The sequence below is a fragment of the Capricornis sumatraensis genome, chromosome 1 (genome assembly GCF_032405125.1).
Source record: "Capricornis sumatraensis isolate serow.1 chromosome 1, serow.2, whole genome shotgun sequence".
Taxonomy (NCBI): Eukaryota; Metazoa; Chordata; class Mammalia; order Artiodactyla; family Bovidae; genus Capricornis; species Capricornis sumatraensis.
Genome location: NC_091069.1, coordinates 222,276,467 through 222,301,353, shown reverse-complemented (window position 1 = coordinate 222,301,353; position 24,887 = coordinate 222,276,467). Strand labels below are relative to the sequence as shown.

The 24,887-nt window shown below is 37.0% G+C and overlaps 1 protein-coding gene across 1 annotated transcript; it reads left to right on the top strand.

Moving 5' to 3' along the window:
- Window positions 1-166: 166 nt before the first annotated feature.
- On the top strand, window positions 167-22,370 carry LOC138088780 (arylacetamide deacetylase-like). The gene is made up of 5 exons (XM_068984113.1): window positions 167-304; window positions 11,755-11,977; window positions 13,565-13,634; window positions 14,680-14,851; window positions 21,777-22,370. The coding sequence occupies exons 1-5, from the start codon at window positions 167-169 to the stop codon at window positions 22,368-22,370; spliced, it is 1,197 nt and encodes a 398-aa protein (XP_068840214.1).
- The last annotated feature ends 2,517 nt before the right edge of the window (window positions 22,371-24,887 follow it).

The following is a 24,887-nucleotide window of genomic DNA, read 5'->3' as shown; positions in this document are numbered from 1 at the left end:
TTTTCTGAGTTAATTACTTCCCAACAGCTTGCAGAATGACAATTGGACCAACGGAATTTGTGACTAAGAAGTTAGATAACACTTTTTAGTAAGTCCAAAAGCTGTTATGAAATTTCAACATTCAAATATTTCAGCTGCTAAGTAGAACGTGCAGTTCGAAAACATCATGGGAAGAAAGACGATTTTGCTTCTGATTGTGGGGGTCCTTGGGGCATATTATGTTTACACACCTCTCCCGGATAATATTGAGGAGCCATGGAAATTAATGTGCGTAACAACATGTTTGAAAACTATGACACATTTGGTAAGTATAAACTTTTATTGACTCTAAATGTTTAGAAGTTTAATCAGGAGAAAATAATTATCTTTATTATTTTTTAAATAATTTCTGCTGTTTTGGAAATTTTACTCAAAGTTTGCTTGCTGGTTTTAAAACCTTTTAAATATATTATCTATTGCTTAATGCAGAGCCGGAACAGACTGAATATGGAGGGAGTAGTCAAGGAGTTTCCATTTTAAATACTAGAAGACGAAATAGACTGGCTAAGAAAGACAAAAAGTCTTATCGTGAGTTTCATGGCATGAGTGCTGACAGAATGAAGCCTTTTGAACTTCAGAAATGGTGGAATTGAGCAACACTGTGATTAGTTACAGAATTCGATACAGTAACCTTGTATTCAGATGTGCAAATCCTTTCTTACTGAAATACCTGTGAACAAGTCAGCTGGTAAAGACCCAGGGGAAAGGTTTCCAGTTGAAGGGTTTAGTTGCTGAATGATAGGATCCCGCATGGCTGGCTCACTACCTACTGTTCATGGGTGGTCCTCAAAGACTTGCGGTTCTTTTCTAATGAGTCTAATTACTTGGAAATAAAGCCATATAGTTTGCTCCTTTAACTGTTTAGTGAATTGCCTCCCTGCAGCAAAAACAAAACAAAAACAATTCATAGACAGTCTGGGTATTAAACCCTTGGCTCAACATCTCTTGTATATATTTTTTTAGTTCCAGCACTTTTCTGGAGCTTAATGTAGCTCTGAATAAGTGTGATGCTTGCCTTATTTTTATTTTCTTATTAGTGATTTGACCATTTTTAGTAATTTTATAGTACATGTTATTGGGTTTGGGTCAGTTTTGGTGGAATATAGCTTCAAGTCATTTTTTTTTGTAAAGTTATTCTTGGTTGATTTTGATTGATCGTTTTGATTTCTTTTATTATTTGGATTAATTATGTGTATGTGTGTATACATTTACGTACACATGTAGTCTGTGTTTGTCTTTGGAAAAAATGTCATTTTCTCTATAGCATTTAATCTTCTGCAATTTTCTTTTGTTTGTTTTTCTTGTTTCTATCATATATAACAGTTTGCTTGAGTTTCTTATAACTCAGTGTTTATTTCTGAAATTATTTTGTCTTTTTTTCTTATTCCTTTTCTGATTTCTACCAGTACCATTTTTCAGTCACCTCTTCCTTTCAATTAGAGATCACCTCCAAATATCTTCTTATATCTTCCTTAAAGATTTGTACTTCTGCTTTGTGACCTTTTTTCTTATATTATTTGTTCTGAAGCATTGTGTAATTTATTTCACCTACCTTGTATCAATTACTTTTAAACTTGTTTTCTTCATATGTTGGAGGCTATTATTATTTTTCTTATAGTACATAGTACCTTGCATGAGTTTTTGTTTTTTCATGAATGTTATTCACATACCTTTTGTATTATTTCTATTTGGATGAGATAGCTTTTCTTTGACAAACTTAAAAGAATGTACTGGAGAATGGTGGAAGGGTCAAGACTTTTTTCCTTAAAGTATTTTTGCTTTAGAGCTCCTAACACTATGTATATATAAATTTATAAATTTCTAATAAAAGACAATGGATATTTACTCCAAGAATGAAAGAGATTCACCATGATCAAAGACTGAAACATAATGAGGCTTGATTACTGGGACAAGTTGCCATACTAAAAAATTGCCCAGAAGTAACTGTTATCTTTTTAATTATTTATCTGTTCTTTTTTCCCTTTCATTGTTTGGTTTCACATAAAAGGGAAAAAAATGTAGATTTACCATAAAACTCCCATTCTTTTCTTTTTTTCTTAAGGAAAATATTTAATTTGCTAAGTATATCAGATTACCATATAATATGGTATCTTATCAAAACCTCTAAAAAGCCCATCACTCACTTCACTTCATGTTAAAGAAAGTAAACAGGTTTTTTTCAATCATTTTCCTCATCCCAAAAAGAAAAAACAAAACTTTTGCTTGAATTTAATGCCACCTGATACTACTTTGTTCTTTACCAATCAACTTAAGCATAAGTTAAAGAATGGTAATTCTAATTTTTAATAATCCAGTGATGAAGAGAAATGAAAATCATTGAATACAATCAACTATCAACTAGTTGATGATACAGCATTATCTCCTGAAATAGGAATTGCAAATATAATTTACTAAAATGCCAACTCATAGATTGCTCAGCATTACTCTGAAAGGTAATATGAGACTATAAAATGACTCTGAGGTTGCATTTAGTCTTGATAAGAAATAACACGGCAATCAAATAACATTTTCAGACCTATACCCAGTTTGGGATTATAGACATCTGTGAAAACATTTTCTACCCTTACACCAGATTGTAAGGTTTTACTTATTTGCTTTGGGACACTTTGAAACTTCCTAGGTTTAAGGCTATTTTAAAATTTGTTAGTTTTATTATCTTCTATTCTTTTTTTCTCCATTTGTCACTGACTCTTGCAGGCCTTTTTACTTCTTTTTGCTGCTATGGCCTTCTCAAAGATATCACTGGTTGACCTCCAAAGGATGAACATTTTGAAACCCAATACTCATTTGAGTTTCCAAATTGCTGAGTAACCACACTTAATCTGCAGAACTTTGACTAGGTGCAGCCAATGGCATAGGCACTGTTTTCTCAACAGAAATTCAGTTTTATATATATATATATTTAGGTGATAGATCCTTGTATGATTGATTAAGATGTATAAAACATTTTGTCCTTACACTGAGGGATATAAATTCTTGCATTAGTGAGAATTTTCCCTCTCTATTATTTACTATTTCAAATTTACATAAAAAATTGCTCCCAGAGTATAGAGTCAGTGTAAAGAAAAAAAGATAATTTGAGAAGGTATGTCCATAAGCTACTGCTCTAGTTTCTTCATACTTCACCAAATAGAGTCAAAGAAACTAAGACTCTTGTTATTCAATTCAGACTCCAGGGACACTGGGCTATATTTGTAACACAGTGGTGACTTCTTAGTCTTTTGTTATGTATTTATTAATGTTACACCTCCTAGTAAATTCTAAAACGCTGTGAAAATACAAAGTCACCTATAATTTTTTTATAATTAGTACTTTCTTACACAACACATGACGACTACTTTGTTGTTCAGTCTCATGTCATGTCTGACTCTTTGCAACCCCATGGACTGCAGCACGCAGACTCCTTCATCCTCCACTATCTCACAGAGTTTGCTCAAATTCATGTCCATTAAGTCGGTGATGCTATGTAACCATCTCATCCTTTGCTGCCCCCTTCTCATTTTGCCTTCAGTCTTTCCCAGCATCGAGATCTTTTCCAGTGAGTCGGCTCTTCGAATCTAGTGGCCAATGTATTGGAGCTTCAGCTTTCAGCATTAGTCATTCTAATGAATATTCAAGGTTGATTTCCTATTTTCGTATAAATACTCATCTTTAACTTGTATAACATACACTATTCTCCTGCTGCTGCTGCTAAGTCACTTCAGTCGTGTCTGACTCTGTGCGACCCCATAGACGGCAGCCCACCAGGCTCCCCTGTCCCTGGGATTCTCCAGGCGAGAACGCTGGAGTGGGTTGCCATTTCCTTCTCCAATGCATGAAAGTGAAAAGTGCAAGTGAAGTTGCTCAGCCGTGTCCAACCCTCAGTGATCCCATGGACTTGCAGCCCACCAACCAGGCTCCTCCGTCCATGGGATTTTCCAGGCAAGAGTACTGGAGTGGTGTGCCATTGCCTTCTCCATACCATTCTCCTATCATTTAAAAATATTTACTTGAAACTAAATAATCTTATTCTTTGCAGATAAAATACTTGAGTCTAGTGATTTATGTTTTGAAAGAGGCCTTGTATTTTCTGCACTTAAATTTGATTGAAAGCCAGAAAGTGAAAGTGAAAGTGAAGTTGCTCAGTCGTGTCCGACTCTTTGCAACCCCGTGGGCTATAGCCCACCAGGCTCCTCCGTCCATGGGGTTCTCCAGGCAAGAATACTGGAGTGGGTTGCCATTTCCTTCTCCAAGGGATCTTCCCAAACCAGGGATCGAACCTAGGTCTCCCGCATTGCAGGCAGACGCTTTAACCTCTGGGCAACCAGGGAAGCCGCAGGACTCTTTGTGACCCCATGGACTACATGTAGCCTACCAGGCTCCTCTGTCCATGAGATTTTCCAGGCAGTAGTACTGGAGTGGATTGCCATTTCCTTCTCCAGGGTATCTTCCTGACCTAGGAATTGAACCCAGGTCTCCTGCATTGTAGACAGATGCTTGAAAGCCAGAGGGCCAGCTAAATTAACATAAATTATTTTCTTGGGAAAAATGTGGATACTTTATGTCATAGGTCATAGGAGTTTTAAATTTGTTAAAATTAAGTAAATAAATGCTTGTGACCTAACTATCACCTTTCTATGTTAACATTTAAAATAATTAAAAATTGTTTCCACATTGAAAAGTAAAGGGGATGGAAAATGGTCCACTGGAAGTAAGAGTCTCTACCCCTTGTGTACAGCAAGGAGGAGCAGATAGGGGATACCATGGTGTTGGGGGCAAGGTCAGTGTGTGTGGAGCTGTTTGTGTGTAGAAAGGGTGACCAGAATGTAGAGAAGACCTAGAATGTCCTTATAGCTATAGAATAGTTGATCTTTTAAGCTTATCAGGCACTGACTAAGCGTTTGTACTTCACTCTCACCTGCATGAAGTTCTACTCCTCTGGCTGCAGTTGTAACATTAAGGCAACACTTTTTGTGAGTCTGTCTTCTGACATCTCTTGAGGACAGCTGCTAGGCAATATTAAGCCCAGCAGCTTAATAGGAGGAATATTTGTGTGCTACTTGAACCAAGTGTAGCATGAGTGGGCGGGGAGATGCAGGAGGCCATGGGAACCACCACCATTCTTCTGGACCCTGGGCAGGGCCCAAGGTGCCCTCAGAGTTTGGTTCCTGCCCAGTCTCTCTGTCCAATCTCTCACACCCATGAAAGTTCTGTGAATACTAAGGGATCCTTGAACACTGTATCCACTGTCACACTGTCTGTTCAATGGGCATTTCATAATTGTGGCCACTATGGGACAACATATTATCTGGTCAGGAGTGACACCTGGCTTCAGGGATCAGACCTAGGCTTGAGTCCCACATATAGCACTTATTGTATGACTAGTCATAAATATGTCTCTTAACCTCTCCCACCTCAACATATTCAACTGAAAAATCTGGGAATATGTTACTGTTTACCATGTTTTTGGTAAGAATTGAATTGGTACACAAATGGAAAGCGTAATACTTGGCAAAGATTAAAAACAACTATAAGTGTAGTTATTTATATATATATATCTATATCTCCTTTCTTCTGATGCTAGCAATGCAACTTGTTTTTTATATAATTTTATTTATTTTTGGCTGTGCTAGGTCTTCATGGCTGCATGGGCTTTTCTCTACTTGCGTCGAGTGGGAGCTACTCTTTAGTTGTGGTATGTGGGCTTCCCATTGCAATGGCCTCTTATTGCAAACAGGCTGTAGAGTGCTTGGGCTTCAGTAGTTGTGGCTCCTGGACTCTAGAGCACAGGTTCAGTAGTTTGGTGCATGAGTTTAGTTGTTCTACAGCATGTGGGATCTTCCCTGAGCCCCCTGTCTCCTGCATTGGCAGGTGGATTCTTTACCACTGAGCCACTAGGGAAGCCATCAGTGTAACTTAAAAGGATAACATTTTCTCCTAATTCTGTAAGGGGTCGTGATAACTTACTGCACCCTTCATATATGCTTATTTGGACTATGTATCCTTGGTAAGCTTTATGTAAAATATCAGTATGTCATTTTGATGCATGATCCTTTGCTCAAAAATGTATATGACTGTGTGTTTGACTTCTAGTTAGCAGAACAGTTCTCAGACCTTTCTGAGATTCTGTCTCCTGGATTATAATCCTCAATTTGGCTTGATTAAAAAGCCAAAAAATTTTTTCTTCTTAACTGATGGTTAATTGAGTTTTCATTGACATAAATAGAGATATGAATATTGAGACACAAGTGAATACAGATTTGGACATGGATTAGATATGGGTATAAATGCCTAACTCAGTATAAATATAGGTAGCACATTATATGACTTCCCTGGTGGCTCAGTGGTAAAAAAATTCTGCCTGCAATGCAGGAGACCCAGTTTTGATCTTTGGGTTGGGAGATCCTCCGGAGGAGGATATGGCAACCCACTCCAGTATTCTTGCCTGGAAAATCCCCATGGACAGGGGAGTCTGGTGGGCTATAGTCCATCAGGGTTTCAAAGAGTTGGACATGACTAAATGACTAAGCAGCAGCAGCACATTATATATAAGTGAATATATATTAATAGCTGTTTGTATCTTTTTATCTGTCTACCTACCTATATATCATCAATCTATTTATTAATTACATGCCAACTTTTACCATTTCTTTTGACTATAACTAACCTCTTAACTTCAGGAATATCTAGTTAAAACTCCTGAGTACAATGTCTGTACAAATCATAATACTACTTATTTTTGATCAAATTAATCAGAGACATCAAACTAAATAATGTAGAATAATAACTGGAAATGACCTTTCAATACATTAATTAGAAAATTATAATAGAGTATGGTCAGCTTAACTCCCAGGTTATGTTTCACAATGCCCACTGTTTAAAATTAAATTACTGTTTTAAGTACAGACAGTTCATGATTCATGATGGTTTGACTTATGATTTTTTGACTTTATGATGGTGCAAAAGTTATACACATTCAGTAGAAACTGTACTTCACATTTTGATTTTGATCTTTTCCGAGGCATGAGATATGTGGGCAATTCCCTGTCCTGATACTGGACAGCGGTAGGGAGCCATAGCTCCCAGTTAACCCCTTGATCGCACATGTAAACAACCTACATACTTACACCACTCTCTCCTCCTACAACCACTGCGTTCTTCACTTTCAGGACAGCATTCAGTAAATTACACAATTCAGTATTTTATTGTAGAATAAATTTTGCATTAGATGATTATGCCCTACTGTAAGCTAAGCAGATGTTTGGTAGGTTGTGTGTGTTTAGTTGCTCACTCATGTCTGACTCTTTTTTGTGACCTCATGGACTGTAACCCGCCAGGTTTTTCTTTCTATGGGATTTCCCAGGCAAGAATACTGGAGTGGATTGCCATTTCCTCCTCCAGGGGATATTCCTGATCCAGAGACTGAACCCTTATCTCCTGCATTTGCATGCAGATTCTTTACCACTGAGCCACCTGGGAAGCCTGTTTGGTAGGTTACATATATTTAAATGCATTTTTGACTTAAAACATTTTCAAATTACAATGAATTTACCAGGACATAACCTCATTGGAAATTGAGAAAGATCTAGCATTTCAGCCTACCAGGCTCCTCCATCCATGGAATTTTCCAGGCAAGAATGAATACTGGAGTGGGTTAGGGATCGAACCCGGGTCTCCTGCATTGTAGGCAGACACTTTGCCATCTGAGCCACTAGGGAAGTCCATACTTAATAATATATATGTATATATCACATATGGATAGCATTTATTTTGTTGTTAGCTAGTTAGAACACATTAAGCTGCTTGGTGATGTGTTTACAAAAGAAAAATAGACACTGTGTTCTGAAAGTAGCTCCCCATACTGCAGTGTCAACAGAGCTTCCCACTGAAATTTCAACCATATAGGCCAAGCAAGTTAGCTTCTGGATAAAATGGTGTTCATGAATACCTTTGAAATTTCTTTTCTTTAGGCCTTTGATCAAATTGTTTTTCCTGTCTGACTAAATCTAAAAATTTTAAGCAACCATAATTTTTCACATTCAACAGGTTGAAATCAAACAGTGCACCTATCAGAAACTTTCTTCTTATTTTTCAGAACTAATCTGTCTTCTCTTTCTACCTGAGCAGCCATTCAAGGTCTTTTTTTACTCTGTCTTTTATTAGAGTTTATTTATGTGAATGTCTATTTTTAACAATAGTCTGTAAAGGTTGGAAATTATATCACAAGCATCTTGCATTAACCATACCTCTAGCACTGTTTTTTTTGTTTTGTTTAATCCTTTATTTTTGACCCTGCCACACAGCTTATGGAATATTTTTGGCACAAACATAATTGTAATTTTGTAGTGTGAATTTTAAATCATTATAACTAGGCTCAAACACATCTTCATTAATCAAAATAAGAACCATTACAATCAACACATTTTGCCAACAAGGAATAAGTTTCTCTGTTCCTATGGCATTAAAATCTATGTTTCATGATTCAACAAACACTTGGAAAGCATTTTTCTGCATCCTGCTGGTTGTGCAAGTGTTTTCTCTGCAAAAAGTTGTCAAGATGCTTGAAGAAGTGGTAGTCAGTTGGTTAGAGGTCAGGTGAAAATGCCAGTTGAAGCAAAACTCTATAGCCCAATTTGTTCAATTTTTGAAGTGTTGCTTGTGTGACATGTGGTCAGGCATTGTTGTGGAGGAGAAATGGACTCTTTCTGTTGAACAGTGTTGCAGTTTTTGGTGCATCTCAATCAATTTGCTGAGCATACTTAGCTGTAATGATTTCACCAGGATTTAGAAAGCTGTAGTGGACCAGATGGGCAGCAGGCCACCAAACAGTGACTATGACCATTTTTCGGTGCAAGCTTGGCTTGGGGAAGTGTTTTGGAACTTCTTCTCAGTCCAACTGTTGAGCTGGTCATTGATGATTGTCACATAAAATCCACTTTTCATTGCACATCACAGTCCAGTCAAGAAATGGTTCATTGTTGTTGTGCATAATAAAAGAAGATGGCACTTCAAAACCACGATTTTTTTCTTTTTTGGTCAGTTCATGGGACACCTACTTATCAAGATTTCACCTTTCAATTTGTTTCCAATGCCAAATGAACATAGAATGATTGATGTTGAGTTCTTCAGCAATTGCCTGTGTATTTTTAGAGGATCAGCTTTGATTATTGCTCTCAATTGGTTGTTGTCACCTTCTGATAACCAGCCACTATGCTCCTCATTTTCAAGGCTCTCATCTCTGCAAAATTTCTTGAACCACCACTCCACTGTACACTTGTTAGCATTTACTGAGCCAAATGCGTTGTTGATGTTGTGAGTTGTCTTCACTGCCTTATGACCCATTCTGAACTCGAATAAAAAAAATTTCTTGAATTTCCTTTTTGTCTAGCATCATATCTTTAGTCTAAAATAAATATAAAATAAACAGCACATAGTAAATCATTAGCAAAAAAGAAAGCATAAAGAGAGAAATGTGCCTTAAAATGATGTATAATGTAACAAAATTTACTCAAGAATATATTCTAGTATCAAGTGTTATAGTTCAACAGTGTAAAACTACAATTACTTTTGCACTAACCTTATAGTTCCCTAATCAGGTATCAGTTAGTTCAGTTCAGTTCAGTCACTCAGTCGTATCCAACTCTTTGTGACCTCTTGGACCGCAGCATGCCAGGCCTCCCTGTCCATCACTAACTCCTGGAGTTTACCCAAACGAATGTCCATTGAGTCGGTGATGCCATCCAACCATCTCATCCTCTGTTGTCCCCTTCTCCTCCAGCCTTCAATCTTTCCCAGCATCACACCTGTGGAAACTGCAGTGAAAGCACAGAGTCCCAAGTACTCACCTCACCAAACCTCTCCCTTAATGGGGACTATTACAGGTGTTACATTCAATAACTATTTTGCTACTACATTTCATGCATTAACATGTCACTTAACATTGGTAACGAGGGCATTATTATCTTTAAGCAAGTCAGTTATCTAATTCCAGCATGTGTTTTTTTGTTTGTTTGTTTTAATGAAACTGCAACCGAATTTTTGGCATTTATTGTACACAGCCACCAACACTCCATTTTATGCAGTTTGCAGGCCTGGGTTCACAGGGCATGGGCTGGGACAGCAAGGCTCTTTTACTTCAGATCGTTGATGGTTATCTTCCCCTTGTCCCTTTATGGGCCCATCTCCAGGAGGCAGCAGGGAAAGCTGGACGTTTCCCTTTAAATACTTACTAGAGAAGACTTGGAGAATATGACAGCAGACAGCACGGATGAGAGGCAGACTGCTCAGACTGCTCGGGACTGAGGTCTAAGGCAGCTGTAAGAGGACGAGGACGGACACCACAGACGAGTTTCAGTGGCTGATTTGAGATGCTGGTAGTTGCTACTAAACTAGGTTAAGAACAAAATATTTTCTAAACATTTTTCTAGAGAATCTGGGGTCTCATTCAGACATGCTAGAGTTGTGAAATTTTTCACCAGCACTTCTCTCTGAGGAGGTTCTGGAGGCCATGATGGACCAACTTCACCTCCTCTCCAGTCCTCACAGCTGGATACCACGGTGTTGGCACAAGCTTACAACGGATGGTTCCTTAGGATAGGCAGCCAGTCCAATGAGATGATCCCAGCAGCCTCAAGAGCACTCTTGCCTAGAACATCCACATGCCCAGGCTCTGTGCCCAGCTGACCTCTCTTCAGAAGGATAGCAGCAGATCAGAAGCATTCAAATAACTCTCAAGAACAGAAGCCCCCAGTGTGAGAGTGCATGATTCATAGCTTCAAATAACAAGTAGTTGTATGAGCTTCCTTCCCATGTGTGAAGTGGGCACAGTATGGCCTTCATGAGAATACAAGAGCTGCCCAGCCATCCATTCGCTATTCCCAAGCTCAGGTGGGGAAGATGGGGAAACATGGTGTCATCCTGTTTAGGCAGGAACTCGCACTTTGAGATGAACAGGTTCCCCACAGACATCTAGGCTCTTGAACCAAAGTCACATTCAGGAACAACTATATAAGAGCATAAGACAGTCAGCTGTTCTTAAGAAAGGCCCTTCCCCCACTTTGCACAGTCTGGTCCTTGTAGGTGATTCCAGCACATGTCTTAAACATTCTTTTTTTTTTTTTTCTGAAAACTCCCTCTAAACTATATCCTTTGTCAATCATACTATAATAGCTTTGCTAGTTTTACTACTTAGTGGTTTAGTAAATCACCTGCACTTCCTGTTTCTGTTCCTTTGGCCTCTGGTGAGATTTCCTCTTTGTTTGGCCAAATTTTTCTTCCCCTTTCAATATTGTTATCAGAGTTCACCAATATTTGAAAACTCCTCCCCAGGTCTTATGTTCAGGTATCTAGTTTATTGACCTCTGCCAGAGTTCTCTGTATATGTCTATGAGACATTGGTTATGTTGTTTTATGACTCTGTATCCATTTCTCTCACATGACTTTTGAGCTTATATAGAGAACCTATCTTGTTTATCTTTGTACTCAAAGTAGAAAGTATAAAATCTGCCATATTGTAATACTTCAATAAATCTTTATCTTTTAAAAAAAATCTAAGGCCAACTATTGTGGTAAAGATTCTGCACCTATTCAGATTCACCTGTGACAGTGTGACGCAGGACCTTTAGGAACACACGTGCATCCTTCTAGGGTCATTAACAGTATTGGCATTCGATATCTGTAACCTCTATGTGTTTTTTCCCTTCACTCTTATTTTAGTGTCACTTTGCTGAGCTGTTGGGAATCAGTCATTTCATGGACATTGCAAGGTTCTTCATGAGCATTCAAGAAGTCCCACCTACATCTGATGAAAATGTCACTGTGATGGAGACAACTTTCAACAATGTTCCTGTCCGTATATATTTACCAAAACGGAAGTCAGAGACACTGAGAAGAGGCTTATTTTATATTCATGGTGGTGGTTGGCATATGGGAAGTGCTGGTATGAGCCTCTTGTTGAAAATTTTAGATTATCACCTAACATACATTTTATTAAGATGTTGACTTTGACATATGTTAAACATCATAGATAACAGAATGCTTCAGCTGTCTGAAGTTTAATTCTTTGGAACTATGCTATTAATAGTTTAAAGGAATTATATTAAATCTCTTTCTGGAAAGGAATAATCAATATCAAAAGCTGTAGCAGATAACAGGTAAGAGGGGAAAGAATTTTATGAACTTAGAAATACAGCATTAAACTTGTTAATTGCAGAAATGATGGAACATTGTGATGAAAATCAAAATGAAGTGAGTTGAATAATAGATGAGAAATGAGGAAATGGAGACGGTGATGCCAGTTTTTCAGTAATCTCTGTTATGAAGGAAATGAGAAGGAAGGTGTTAGATGGAAAAGAAGCACAGAGTTGAAAAAGGGTATTTTATTTTTATTTTATATAGGACGCATGTACATTTCAATTTATTTGATGCATTTTTATATATAATACATGTTTATTATATATAATTTTACTTATAAAAGCTTTTATATATGTATAAATATATTTTTTATTATATATATTTTGTATTTATCTATGGAAGGCCTTTGAATGTGGTTATAAGTGGAACATGAAGATGTTGAGGAAATGTGGAGAGGGAGAGGATGGGATGAGATTTGTCTGACCTAGAGGAAGTAGGAGGGAATTGGACTCAGTAAAGAGAAGAATTGACAACTTTTTGTAGCAAATGTTAAGTAAAAGTTTAAAACTTAGTGTATATTTGACATTTTAAGAATAGTCAACACTCAACTTTGAAAACTGTCACAGAACAATTTATACTCCTCCTTTCACTTGATGGAACCTTTGCAACAACGTTGTATCCTGATATTTGCCCTTTAGCATTTTATGATTTCTTTCTCTTCCTATTTCTGACAAATTCGATTATATTTTCTTAAACTTTTCTTATATACAAAAGGGAGAATTTACCCAAGCCCAGTAGCAAACATGGGTGACCCATCCCCATCCTGTGTACATGGCCAAAAAAAAAAAAAAAAGACCCAGAAAGCACATATTTTTGTCTGCCTTTCAGAAAATATGAATATATAAATCAGGTCTCAGCTCTCCCTATTTCCCCTTTACTCTTTATCTTCCTCTGGCAGTTTTGATGGAGTCTATTACTATTTCCAGAGAGCACTTTCTATGCTCTTCTATTAAAGCAACTAATATTTTGCAATATTCCTGTCTGCTTATACAGCTATCCCTCCCTGTACTTGTCTTCAGTAGACAGTGACTTCCCAAGTATCAGGGAGTTAATATTTCTGTATTAATTTTTTCAACACACAACAGCTGCTAAATGGAGCAGAGATTAATCTTGAAGAGAATGAAATTGGTTTAATAAATTTAGTGTGAAAATAAGACATATGTAAAAAGATCACTGAATAGAGGAATTTATGTTCCGTAGCTATGATGAAATTTTAGAAATATTTTTCCTAGAACATTTCATTGAGGAACAAGGTAGAGTAGTAAGCTTTCTGCTGAAGGGAACACCATTCAGTTCATCTGTCAGTCTCAGATTTTATTTTCATTTGTTTCAGCTTTCTTTGATATTGACTTTCTATCAAGACGGACAGCTGTTATACTAGATGCTGTTGTCATTTCAACCAAGTAAGAACACTGTGGGATTGTGTGGATTTTGATCAGATGCCTTATGCAGTCAGATGCTCACAGCAGTCTTGGTCATTCCTTATATCAGGAGTATTCAAATGAAGTTGAAAAGATGAGAATAGAAACAGTGAGTTTGAGCATGACCAGAAAACAGTCAGATAGAAAAGAGTTTTATAGTTAGGTCAAGTAAGGATCAAAAAGAGCAAGTCAAGAAATTTTTATAATAAAATCTAACTATTGTATTTCATGGACAAAGGACCTCCAATGGACTTTTAGCCTATTCTTAATTAGCAGGGCTTCAGAATCAGAAAATGAGGTTCAAAACCTGGTGCTAGAATCGATTGGATGGCTGCCAGTTAAATATCATGTTAGATCTGTTTTCTCATGTGTAAACTGAGAGTCATAATATTTTGTATATTATAGGGTTTTTTGAGGATTAACCAATAAGATATATTTAAAGAAATTAGTATATATTTCATGGGCTAATCCTTCATTAAAAGCAGTTAGTCACCAAGTAACATGTGGGAATTCAGACAAAATCTAGTTTCGAAAAGCATTCTAGGTTAATGACCAACAGTAGAAAAGAAACCCAATGGGAATGAATAGAAAAATGAAGAAGTTATGTAAAAAACAGTGACCCCTGCATGCCAACTTGATCATTAGATTAAGTTGGAATAGAATAATTCCTATGATTTGTTCATTATTTATTGGTTGCTAATAAAGTGTAATGACTACAAAGAAAATAACATTTTGGGAGAAGTTTAGTTTCAGGAAGTTATCACCGGAGTTTTTTTTTTTTTTTTTTCTTTTTAATCTACTCCAAGTTTGTCATTCAAGATTTTACTTATGTATAATGGCACTTGCAAAAACCTTCATGTCAAGCACAGTCATAAACATGAAGTTTGTCTTTGAATTCATAATGACCTAAACCATGAGGTTGCTAAAGAAAAATATTACTTTTGATTTTTAGGTTAGAGCATGCACATTCATGACATTTTTTGATTAATAATAACTGACTTAAAGAACATTGTTATTCTGCCCACAGCTACCGACTAGCACCTGAACATCACTTTCCAAGCCAATTTGAAGATGTCTATAATGCACTAAAGTGGTTCTTAAACCAAGATGTTCTTGACAAGTACAGTGTAGATCCTGAAAGAATTGGTATCTCTGGAGAGAGTGCTGGAGGGAATTTAGCTGCAGCCGTGACTCAACAGGTATATTACTCACTTTTATTTGATTTTTTAAAAAATATCCTACACTTAATACATTTATTTCAAACATTGAAATACCAGTGAAGTTATGTTATTATTATATAAATCAGTTTAGTTCAGTCGCTCAGTAGTGTCCAACTCTTTGTGATCTTATGGACTGCAGTATGCCTGTCTTCCCTGTCCATCACCAGCTCCTGGAGCTTACTCAAACTCATGTCCACCAAGTTGGTGATGCCATCCAACCATCTCATCCTCTATTGTCCCCTTCTTCTCTTGCCTTCAATCTTTCTCAGCATCAGGGTCTTTTCCAGTGAGTCAATTCTTTGCATCAGGTGGCCAAAGTATTGGAGTTTCAGCTTCAGCATCAGTCCTTCCAATGAGCATTCAGGGCTGATTTCCTTCAGGATGGACTGGTTTGATCTCCCTTGCATGAAAAGTGTTGTTATCAGAATAATTTAATTGCCCATAGAGAAACATGTTAGCTAGTTCACAGATAAAATTTGCTTGCACAGGGAATTATAATTTTCATATATCAATATTAATTTTCAATCCCTGGTCAGGGAACAAAGATCCCACATGCCTCAAGGCAATTAAGCCTGCCCACCACAACCACTAAGCCTATGTGCCACAACTACTGAGCTTGTGCACAACAACTAGAGAGAAGCCTATGAACAAAAGATCCTGCATGCTGCAATGAACTCTACATAACTAAAAATAAATAAATGTTTTTAAAAAGGAAAAGTGAACTAAGAAGAGGAGAGAATAGATTTTAAGTCTTATAAGCTTAACTTTTTTATTATCCAAGAAGAAATAAATGTTACCATTTGAACTTTGATAAGTTAAAGTTAAGAATACTCTTTATAATTCTTAAAATAATCATTTAATGAATAAAAACAGGGCATAACTCATAAAGTAGTACAGAAAAAAATTATTCAATAGAAAGTTCAATCAATCTGAAAGAAGTGAAAAACAGAGACGGAAAGGAGGATGCACAAAATAAGGTTGTAGTCTAAATGATTTGGTTTTAAGGCCAAGATTTCCAGACTAAAAACATAATAAATAAGTAGAAAATTTGAAAATAAATGAATGGAAAAAATATACCCTGAAATAATATCTAAATGAATGTTTAGGTAAGGAAAATGACATTGTTACAGAAAAAGCTCAAATCACCTAGGAAATATACAGCTCTAAATCTGTGTGGAGTTAATAACTTGGCTGTAAATATGGGGTCACAAAGAGTTGGACACAACACACACACACACACACACACACACAAATATGAAGAAAACAAATATGAAGAAAACATCAACAAAATTATAAGGGAAAACAATGAAGTTCACAATCACAGAAGAAAATTTAAAAATACCTCTTCCAGTGATTAAGAGATTGAGAGGCAAAAAATAATTGTATAGAGGACTGGAATAACAACCAGTGCATTTAACTCAGTGGACCTGTAAATAACAGGGAACAAGCAAGTACTGCTGCTGCTGCTGCTGCTGCTAAGTCGCTTCAGTCGTGTCCGACTCTTTGCGACTCCATAGACGGCAGCCCACCAGGCTCCCCCGTCCCTGGGATTCTCCAGGCAAGAACACTGAAGTGGGTTGCCATTTCCTTCTCCAATGTGTGAAAGTGAAAAGTGAAAGGGAAGTCGCTCAGTCGTGTCCGATTCTGTGCGACCCCATAGACGGAAGCACACCAGGCTCTTCCATCCGTGGGAGTTTCCAGGCAAGAGTACTGGAGTGGGGTGCCATTGCCTTCTCCGCAAGCAAGTACACGTTATCATTTAAAAAAATTGACCAAGTACTGCCATAAGGCAAGTCTCGGAAAACAAACAAACAAAAAAAAGAAAGTCACAGACTTTAAATTATACAACACTTGAACTCTTACCACAATGCAGTAATGGAGGATCAATACAAAAAGACAAATAACAAAATATTTTTCCTTGTATGGAAATTTAAAAACATATTAAGACCAATGGGCCACTATTTAAAATACTATATCTTTTATATGGTCTCCAGGATAGTGTTTATAGGAAATTGTATTTCCTCAAAAGCATATATTAGCAAAGAAAGAAGGATGGAATAAACATTTGACTCAAAATATCAAATTAAAAAATAGACGGAAGATAGTAATAATGACAAGAACAGAAATTAGGATAATCAAAATGAGCTTATGGGAGGTGTGAACAAAAAGCAAAAGGTGAACTGTTTAAAAGGACTAACACAATTTTTAAATCTCTTGGAAGATAATGAGGAAAAATAAAAGTTAAGTACAACTAATTAACGCCAAAACTGAGAGCAGGACAACACTGCAGACCCTTCAATATGGAAAAGAATTATTCTTTGAAGGTTAAACATGTATTGTATTCTTGAAAGAATTTTGTTTGAAGAACTTTGGAATTAAAGTATTATAATATTTAAATTAAATGGACAAATTCCAAGAAAATATAACTTGCAAAACAGACACAACAGGAAATAAAAATCTGAGCCATTTTATAACCATTTTATTCCAGAAAAACAAAATACGAGCCTAAGAACATGAAAAGAGTATACACTCTTCAGTTATTTTCAAAGAATCTTGATCTTTATGACCAATCTGACAAGAACAATTTCAGGAAGGAAAACAATGGGCCAATTATATTCAGAAAACTAAGATATTATTATCGTGAACAAAATATTAGAAATATATATACATACCATGAACAAGCTGTTAATAATGCAAAGAGAAATATATTTTATAAAAATGAGTTTCAATACATTGAGAGATTAAGGAAGTAAAATCATATCTCATGTACAAAAAAGAATTTTTTAAAAGTCACAGTAACAATTATTGCTTACCTAGGAAGAGATGTGTATGTGTACTCAATCACATCCGACTCTGCGATTTCATGGACTGTAGCCCACCAGGCTACTCTGTCCATGGAATTCTACAGGCAAGAATACTGAAGCGGGCTGCCATTTCCTATTTGAGAGGATCTTTTTGACCCAGGGGTCAAATCTGTGTCTCTTGCATCTCTTGCATTGCAGGCCAATTCTTTTACCACTCTGCTGGGAAGCCCTAACCAGTTTAACTGCATTGACATGTATAACTAGTGTAATTTTAAAGAAATACACAAAATTGAATGTAATAAAATATAGGTTGATGGTTACTGGAGAGAAAGAAGGGTGTGCAAGGGTATGGTGAATTCCCTGACCCTTAAACATATCTATTACATTTCACATTTCTGCCTTATATAGTTACATATATGTGTTATATTTAATTATAAAATTATAAAGTATAATTCTTTAAACAGAAATAGATTCACAGATGAAGAAAACAAACTTATGGTTACCAGGGGGAAGAAAAGGGAGGAATAAATTGGGAGATTGGGATTGGTATAGAATACTACATATGAGATAGATAACTAATGAGGACCTACTATATAGCACAGGGAATCCTACTTAATACTCTGTAATGGCCTATATGGGAAAAGAGTCTAAAAAAGAGTGGAGATATATATATAACTGATTCACTTTGCTGTACAGCAGAAACTAAAACAATATTGTAAATCAACTATACCTTAAAAATTTGAAATAAAATATAGGTTTATTACTTTTTTAAATCTACAGGTCAAAGATTTTGGCTATCTGTAAAGTTTTAATTAATTGGTCAAATATAAAATATTTTTGTATGTCTTCTTCAGTTCAGTTCAGTTCAGTCACTCAATCGTGTCCAACTCTTTGCGATCCCATGAATCACAGCACCCAGGCCTCCCTGTCCATCACCAACTCCCGGAGTTCACTCAAAGTCATGTCCATCAAGTCGGTAATGCCATCCAGCCATCTCATCCTCTGTCATCCCCTTCTCCTCCTGCCCCCAATCCCTCCCAGCATCAGAGTCTTTTCCAATGAATCAACTCTTTGCATGAGGTGGCCAAAGTATTGGAGTTTCAGCTTTAGCATCAGTCCTTCCAATGAACACCCAGGAATGATCTCCTTTAGGATGGACTGGTTGGATCTCCTTAACTCACTCTAAATCAGTCACCTGTGAGGTACCTATTTAATAATTGTGTGTGTTTAGTCACTCAGTTACGTCTAACTCTTTGTGATCCCATGGACTGTAGCCTGCCAGGCTCTCTCCATGGGATTTTCCAGGCAAGAATACTGGAGCAGGTTTCCATGTCCAACTCCAAAGGATATTCCTGACCCAGGGATGGAACCCACGTTCTCTTGTGTCTCCTACATTGGCAGGCAGATTCTTTACCACTGCACCACTTGGGAATCCATTTGATAATTACCATTCCTTTACCGATCTAAACAGCGTTCTTCATACTGAAAGGTTGTTGTTGAATTATGATGCCGGGATTCTTGGCCCCCGAGGAGAAGAATTTAATCCAGGGCCAGAGACAAGGCTTGATCGCTCAGAGCTTTTGTGTAATAAAGTTTTATTAAAGTATAAAGGAGATAGAAAAAGCTTTTGACATAGGCATCAGAAGGGGGTAGAAAGAGTACCCCCCTACTAGTCTTTAGCTGGATGTTATATAGTCACCAGCAGTCTGTTAATGAAAGAAAGAAATGTCTCAAAACTTAGAATGGCACCAGACCCTTCACCCATAGGATGTATTTTGGGATAATCTTGGCTCCAAATGGTTCATCTTGGGCCATAAAAGGATTGACTTGAATCTAGAAGGGCAGAGCACCATACAAATAGTGTTACTTACATAGATTAAAGGAACGATATCGGAGTATAACATACTGGTTTATCAAGTAGGTTCTGAGCCAAAAGGCGGAACCGACTTGAAGACAGAGTTTGGGGTAAATGCATAGTACATTAGCATAGCTTAAGATAAACATTTCCATAAGAAAAAGGCAATGGTTAACTTTAAGTGAAATCAGGTGTCATGGCAACACAGAATTTTAAGAGAAACCTCCTTTTAAATTTGTATAGAGAAGGAAAAAAATATGGCTAGTTTGTTTTTTCCTGCCACTTAAGGGAGATAAAAATGTCTGACACTTGCAGGCTATTTCTTCCATTTGGAGACCCCTGGCCTTCCTGCCTGTTACCCTCTCAATACTAGGTACCAAGATAAATGGAATGTGGTAATTTTACCTGAAATAAAACACAGAACTGGTTATTTAAATTCAGAAATTATTTTTACATAAAATAATCTAGTAATGAACTTTTAAATATTTTATTCTACTAACTTGCCCTAATTCTTGTGATCTAAATGAAATATGATAAACATTGTTGCCATTTGCTTTTGCAGGCCTGTGTGTGTGTGTGTGTGTGTGTGTGTGTGTGCACTCACATATGCCTGTGTGTGTGTAAAATGTCATATTTATATCAAAGGAAAGAATGTCAGGGTCCTGTGCTCTCTTCAACTCTATATCAAGTTTTCAGAAATGAACTTCATCTAGCCATTATACTTTACTCTGAGCAGCACCAGAATGTATATGGCTTCAATAATTACTGTTTATGACCTACACCAGTGGAGCTCAAATTTTTCCTTGCATCAGAATCACCCGAAAGATGACGAAACACACATTGCTGGTTCCTCCCAACTTAATTTAGTGAGTCTGGGCTAGGTTTAAGAATTTTCATTTCTAACAAATCCCTGGGTGATTTGAATACTAGGCATCTAGGGACCACACTTAGAGAAGCTATTCTATGAGGCATCCTGGGCCATTTCAATGTGGGAACCATATAAATGTACATAGAAACATCTCCTAAAATGTAATGCTTAATATTGTGTGTGTGCTTGCTGAAGCGCTTCAGTTGTGTCTGGCTCTGTGCAGCCTTATAGACTACAGCCTGAGAGGCTCCTCTGTCAATGGGATTTTCCAGGATAGAATGCTGGTGTGGATTGCCATGCCCTCCTACAGGGGATCTTCCCACCCCAGAGCTCAAACCTCGGTGTCCTGAACTGCAGGCAGGTTCTTTACCATCTAAGCCATCAAGGAAGCCCCATGCTCAGTATTACTGGTTCCCAAATACTTTGGGTTATGCATCCTATTGATGGAAAAATTTTAGTACACCCCAAATGTATGCATATTAATTTATAGATACATTTGTCTTAATGCACTAATCTGAATATTTGAAACACTTAAACATTAAAATCAATTAGACTTTTATCCAGGATTTATTTATTTAGTGTCAGCATTGAATTAGAATTCCTAATGACATGATCTTCTCCTTAAATGTTATTGCCTGTTGATATCAGTTCAGTTTAGTCACTCAGTCTTGTCCGACTCTTTGTGACCCCATGGACTGCACCCACCAGGCTTCCCTGTCCATCACTAACTCCCAGAGCTTATTCAAACTCATGTCCATCGAGTCAGTGATGCCATCCAGCCATCTCATCCTCTGTCATCCCCTTCTCCTCCTGCCTTCCTCTCCTCCCAGCATCAGGGTCTCTTCCAATGAGTCAGTTCTTTGCATCAGGTGGCCAAAGTATTGGAGTTCCAGTTTCAGCATCAGTCCTTCCAATGAATATTCAAGACTGATTTCATTTAGGATAGACTTGTTGGAGCTCTTTGAAGTCCAAGGGATTCTGTTAATATAATAATACGTATATAAAATTTTTATTTAAAATATATCAGTTTCCTCTGATTGCCATTCTTAGCAATGTAAGAATAGATATTTTGCTTTTAAATCACAGATTAGATGGTCTTTTTCCCCATCCATAAGAAAAGTACTGGGCTTCCCTGTTGGCTCAGATGGTATGACCTGCAATGCAAGAGACCTGGGTTCTATCACTGTTTATGTTCATAGTATTTAAGTAATACACCTAGTCTTAGATATAATTGAAAATTGGAATGTTCTTTGAGATATATTTCTTGTTTCTGATTATTTTTGAGATTCTGAATTTAACTCATATCAGTAATTGCTTTTAAATTTAAAATACATTTTGAATGAAATTACTATTTGATCAACTTTAAATTATTTTCAGCTCATAGATGACCCAGATGTCAAGATCAAACTCAAGACCCAGTCTTTAATTTATCCTGCCCTTCAGTGTCTTGATCTGGATTTACCATCATATCGGGAAAACTCAAATCTTGGTCTGACCAAATCATTCGTGGTCAGATTGTGGAGTGGATACTTTACCACAGACAGATCACTTGAAAAAGCCATGTTCTTCAATCAACATGTACCAGTGGAATCAAGCCATCTGTTCAAATTTGTTAATTGGAGTTCTTTCCTCCCTGAGAAGTTTAGGAAAGGGCATTTTTATAAGAGTCCAACTTATGGTAATTCTAAGCTGGCTAAAAAGTATCCAGGGTTTCTAGATGTGAGGGCGGCTCCCTTATTGGCTGATGACAACAGATTGCGTAATTTGCCCCTGACCTATGTCATCACCTGTCAATATGATATATTAAGAGATGATGGAATCATGTACGTCACCAGACTCCAGAATGCGGGAGTTAGGGTGACCCATAACCACATTGAGGATGGATTCCATGGAGCACTTGTTTATCGTGGGTTTAAAATTGGATACAGAATAGAAAAACAGTATATGAGTTGGTTAAGTGAAAATTTATAGTAAAATATCTGAACAGTGGTTCATAAAAATATATAAACCTCAGAGTAGGAAACAAATTAGTGAGAAAAGATTGTGTTTGCATTGATATTTGATTATCTGTGACCTTTCTAATGTTCTCATAACCATTGTATTTTGTTTGTCTTTTTAACTCAGCAGATTCTTCTCTGGCCCTTATTATAAATGTTGTTTACTCATCTCTGTACCTTAACTAGTATTTATATTCTATATTTTTTCTTGCTGCTGTTAGTCATTTCTTATAACTCTAATTTATAGCCCTGGTTTTTTGTCTAATGGTATTACTATTTAGAAGAAAGTTTAAAGGAATACATCTGGTTTGTGAAATGCTAGAGCTTCAGTTGGCATGGATTTGGAGTCTTGAAATGCTGCCTTATAGGCAATCATATTTCCTTGCCAATTCTTTTTTCAGAGTGTTAGCCTCAATACAACATCATTTGTTTATCACTGCAAAATTCACTTCTTAATGCAAACTTCTTCATGTGCTCAGACACCAGAATCAGTGCCAATGATCTCATAGGCATTTTAGGAAAAAGTAGCTCTATTCTTTCGACAAATGAGGGGCATTTAAGTGGGAGGCAATAACTCTACATGTAGCAGCGATGAGTGAAGCCCAGGACATAGAGGAAATCACAAAACCAAACTGAAAATTTTGATCTCTGAAAGTTCTTGTGTCTATATGGGGTTAGTAGAGTGACAAACAAAATCGCTAAGTTATTGGTCTGTCTTAGTCAATTTGGGCTGCTGTAACAATAACTATAGAGTTGGTGGCTTATAAAACAATAGAAATTTATTGCTTACAGTTTTGGAGGTTCAGGGTGTCAATATGGTAAGATTCTGGTGAGAGCCCACTTCTGCACTGCAAACTGTGACTTCCATGACAGAGAACAAAGAGAGGGAGCAGGCTTTTCTATGACTCTTATAAGGGCACTCATTTCATTCATGAGGACTCCACTCTCATGAGCTCATCTAATCCTAATTACTTCTCAAAGTCTTCACTTCACTTCCTAATACCATTACAGAGAAGATAGGGTTTCAACATAAGAAACTTGGGGGACACATTCAGTCTATAGCATAGACTATAGTGAATAAACAGTAATGACCATATATTATGTAATGTTTGATAATTTTGGAGAAATACTGATGAAGGCAGCTCAGGGCTAGTATGGCATCTCCTCCCAACCATCAGAAGTCAAGCCTTCTTCTTTCCATTCCTCCTCAGCTATTATCAGGCAGAAAGAGGTGGAGGTTAGGGGAATGGGAGAATCAGAAACTTTCATTTCTGTTTTTATCAAGAAAAATAATAGCATTTCTGCAAGTCCTACCCAACATATGTCTCATTTTATGTTTCATTTTACATAACTGTATTTCATGTGAACACATATAACTGTCAAGGTTGCTTAAGGAATAATATATTTTTTAACCTGGGCACAACGTCCTGAGCAAAATTAGTATTTGTTTTTTTTTACGTAAATTTATGAGAGTTGAGTAAACAACTGGTAGTTAGGTCACAAATTCTGTAGGCATAAGTGGTTTAAATTACTTGTGGAAATACACAGGGGGTTAGTAGAGTGACAAACAAAATCGCTAAGTAATTTGTGGAACTCCAGTACTCTTGCCTGAAAAATCCCATGAACCGAGGAGCCTGGTAGGCTGCAGTCCATGGAGTCACTAAGAGTCGGACACAACTGAATGACTTCACTTTGACTTTTCACTTTCGTGCATTGGAGAAGGAAATGGCAACCCACTCCAGTGTTCTTGCCTAGAGAATCCCAGGGATGGGGGAGCCCAGTGGGCTGCCATCTATGGGGTCGTACAGAGTCAGACACGACTGAAGCGACTTAGCAGCAACAGCAGCATCATTACATGAGACAGAAGTATAAATGAATCATACTTATGGTTCCAAATGGAACACCACTGGGATACTTGTGTACTGTTAATATTTGTATACTCAGTTGAAGAGGACTTTTTTACTTGTATCTGTATGCCCCACTCTTTTACCTCCTTCAAATCACCTACCCATAAATCAAAACAATGTCTGTTAATTACCAGGTGGGGACATAGTCTTAATTAGAAAGATATATTTAAATATGGACATAACATTTGACACAAAGTACTTTGTTTAAAGCTATGTAAATATAATGATGCAACAAATTGATGTCAGTTGCATGTGTCTCAGATTTCCAGCCTAAAGTTATAGCAGACAGAGGGATCAATAACTAATAAAGCAACAGCAACAAAAGAATTATCTATTCTCAGCTTAAATTTCTATTACAAAAGTCCATCTAGATCCCCACTTTTGGTTTTTGCTAAGTACAATAGGATGAATAAGAGAATAGGTGTCCTGATGACTTCTTGAGCTTCGCTGATAGCTCAGTTGGTAAAGAATTTGTCTGAAATGCAGGAGACCCTGGTTCAATTCCTGGGTTGGGAAGATTGCTGGAGAAGGGATAACTGGCTATCATTAATTGATCTTTACCCCTCTCTACATCAGTCCTCACT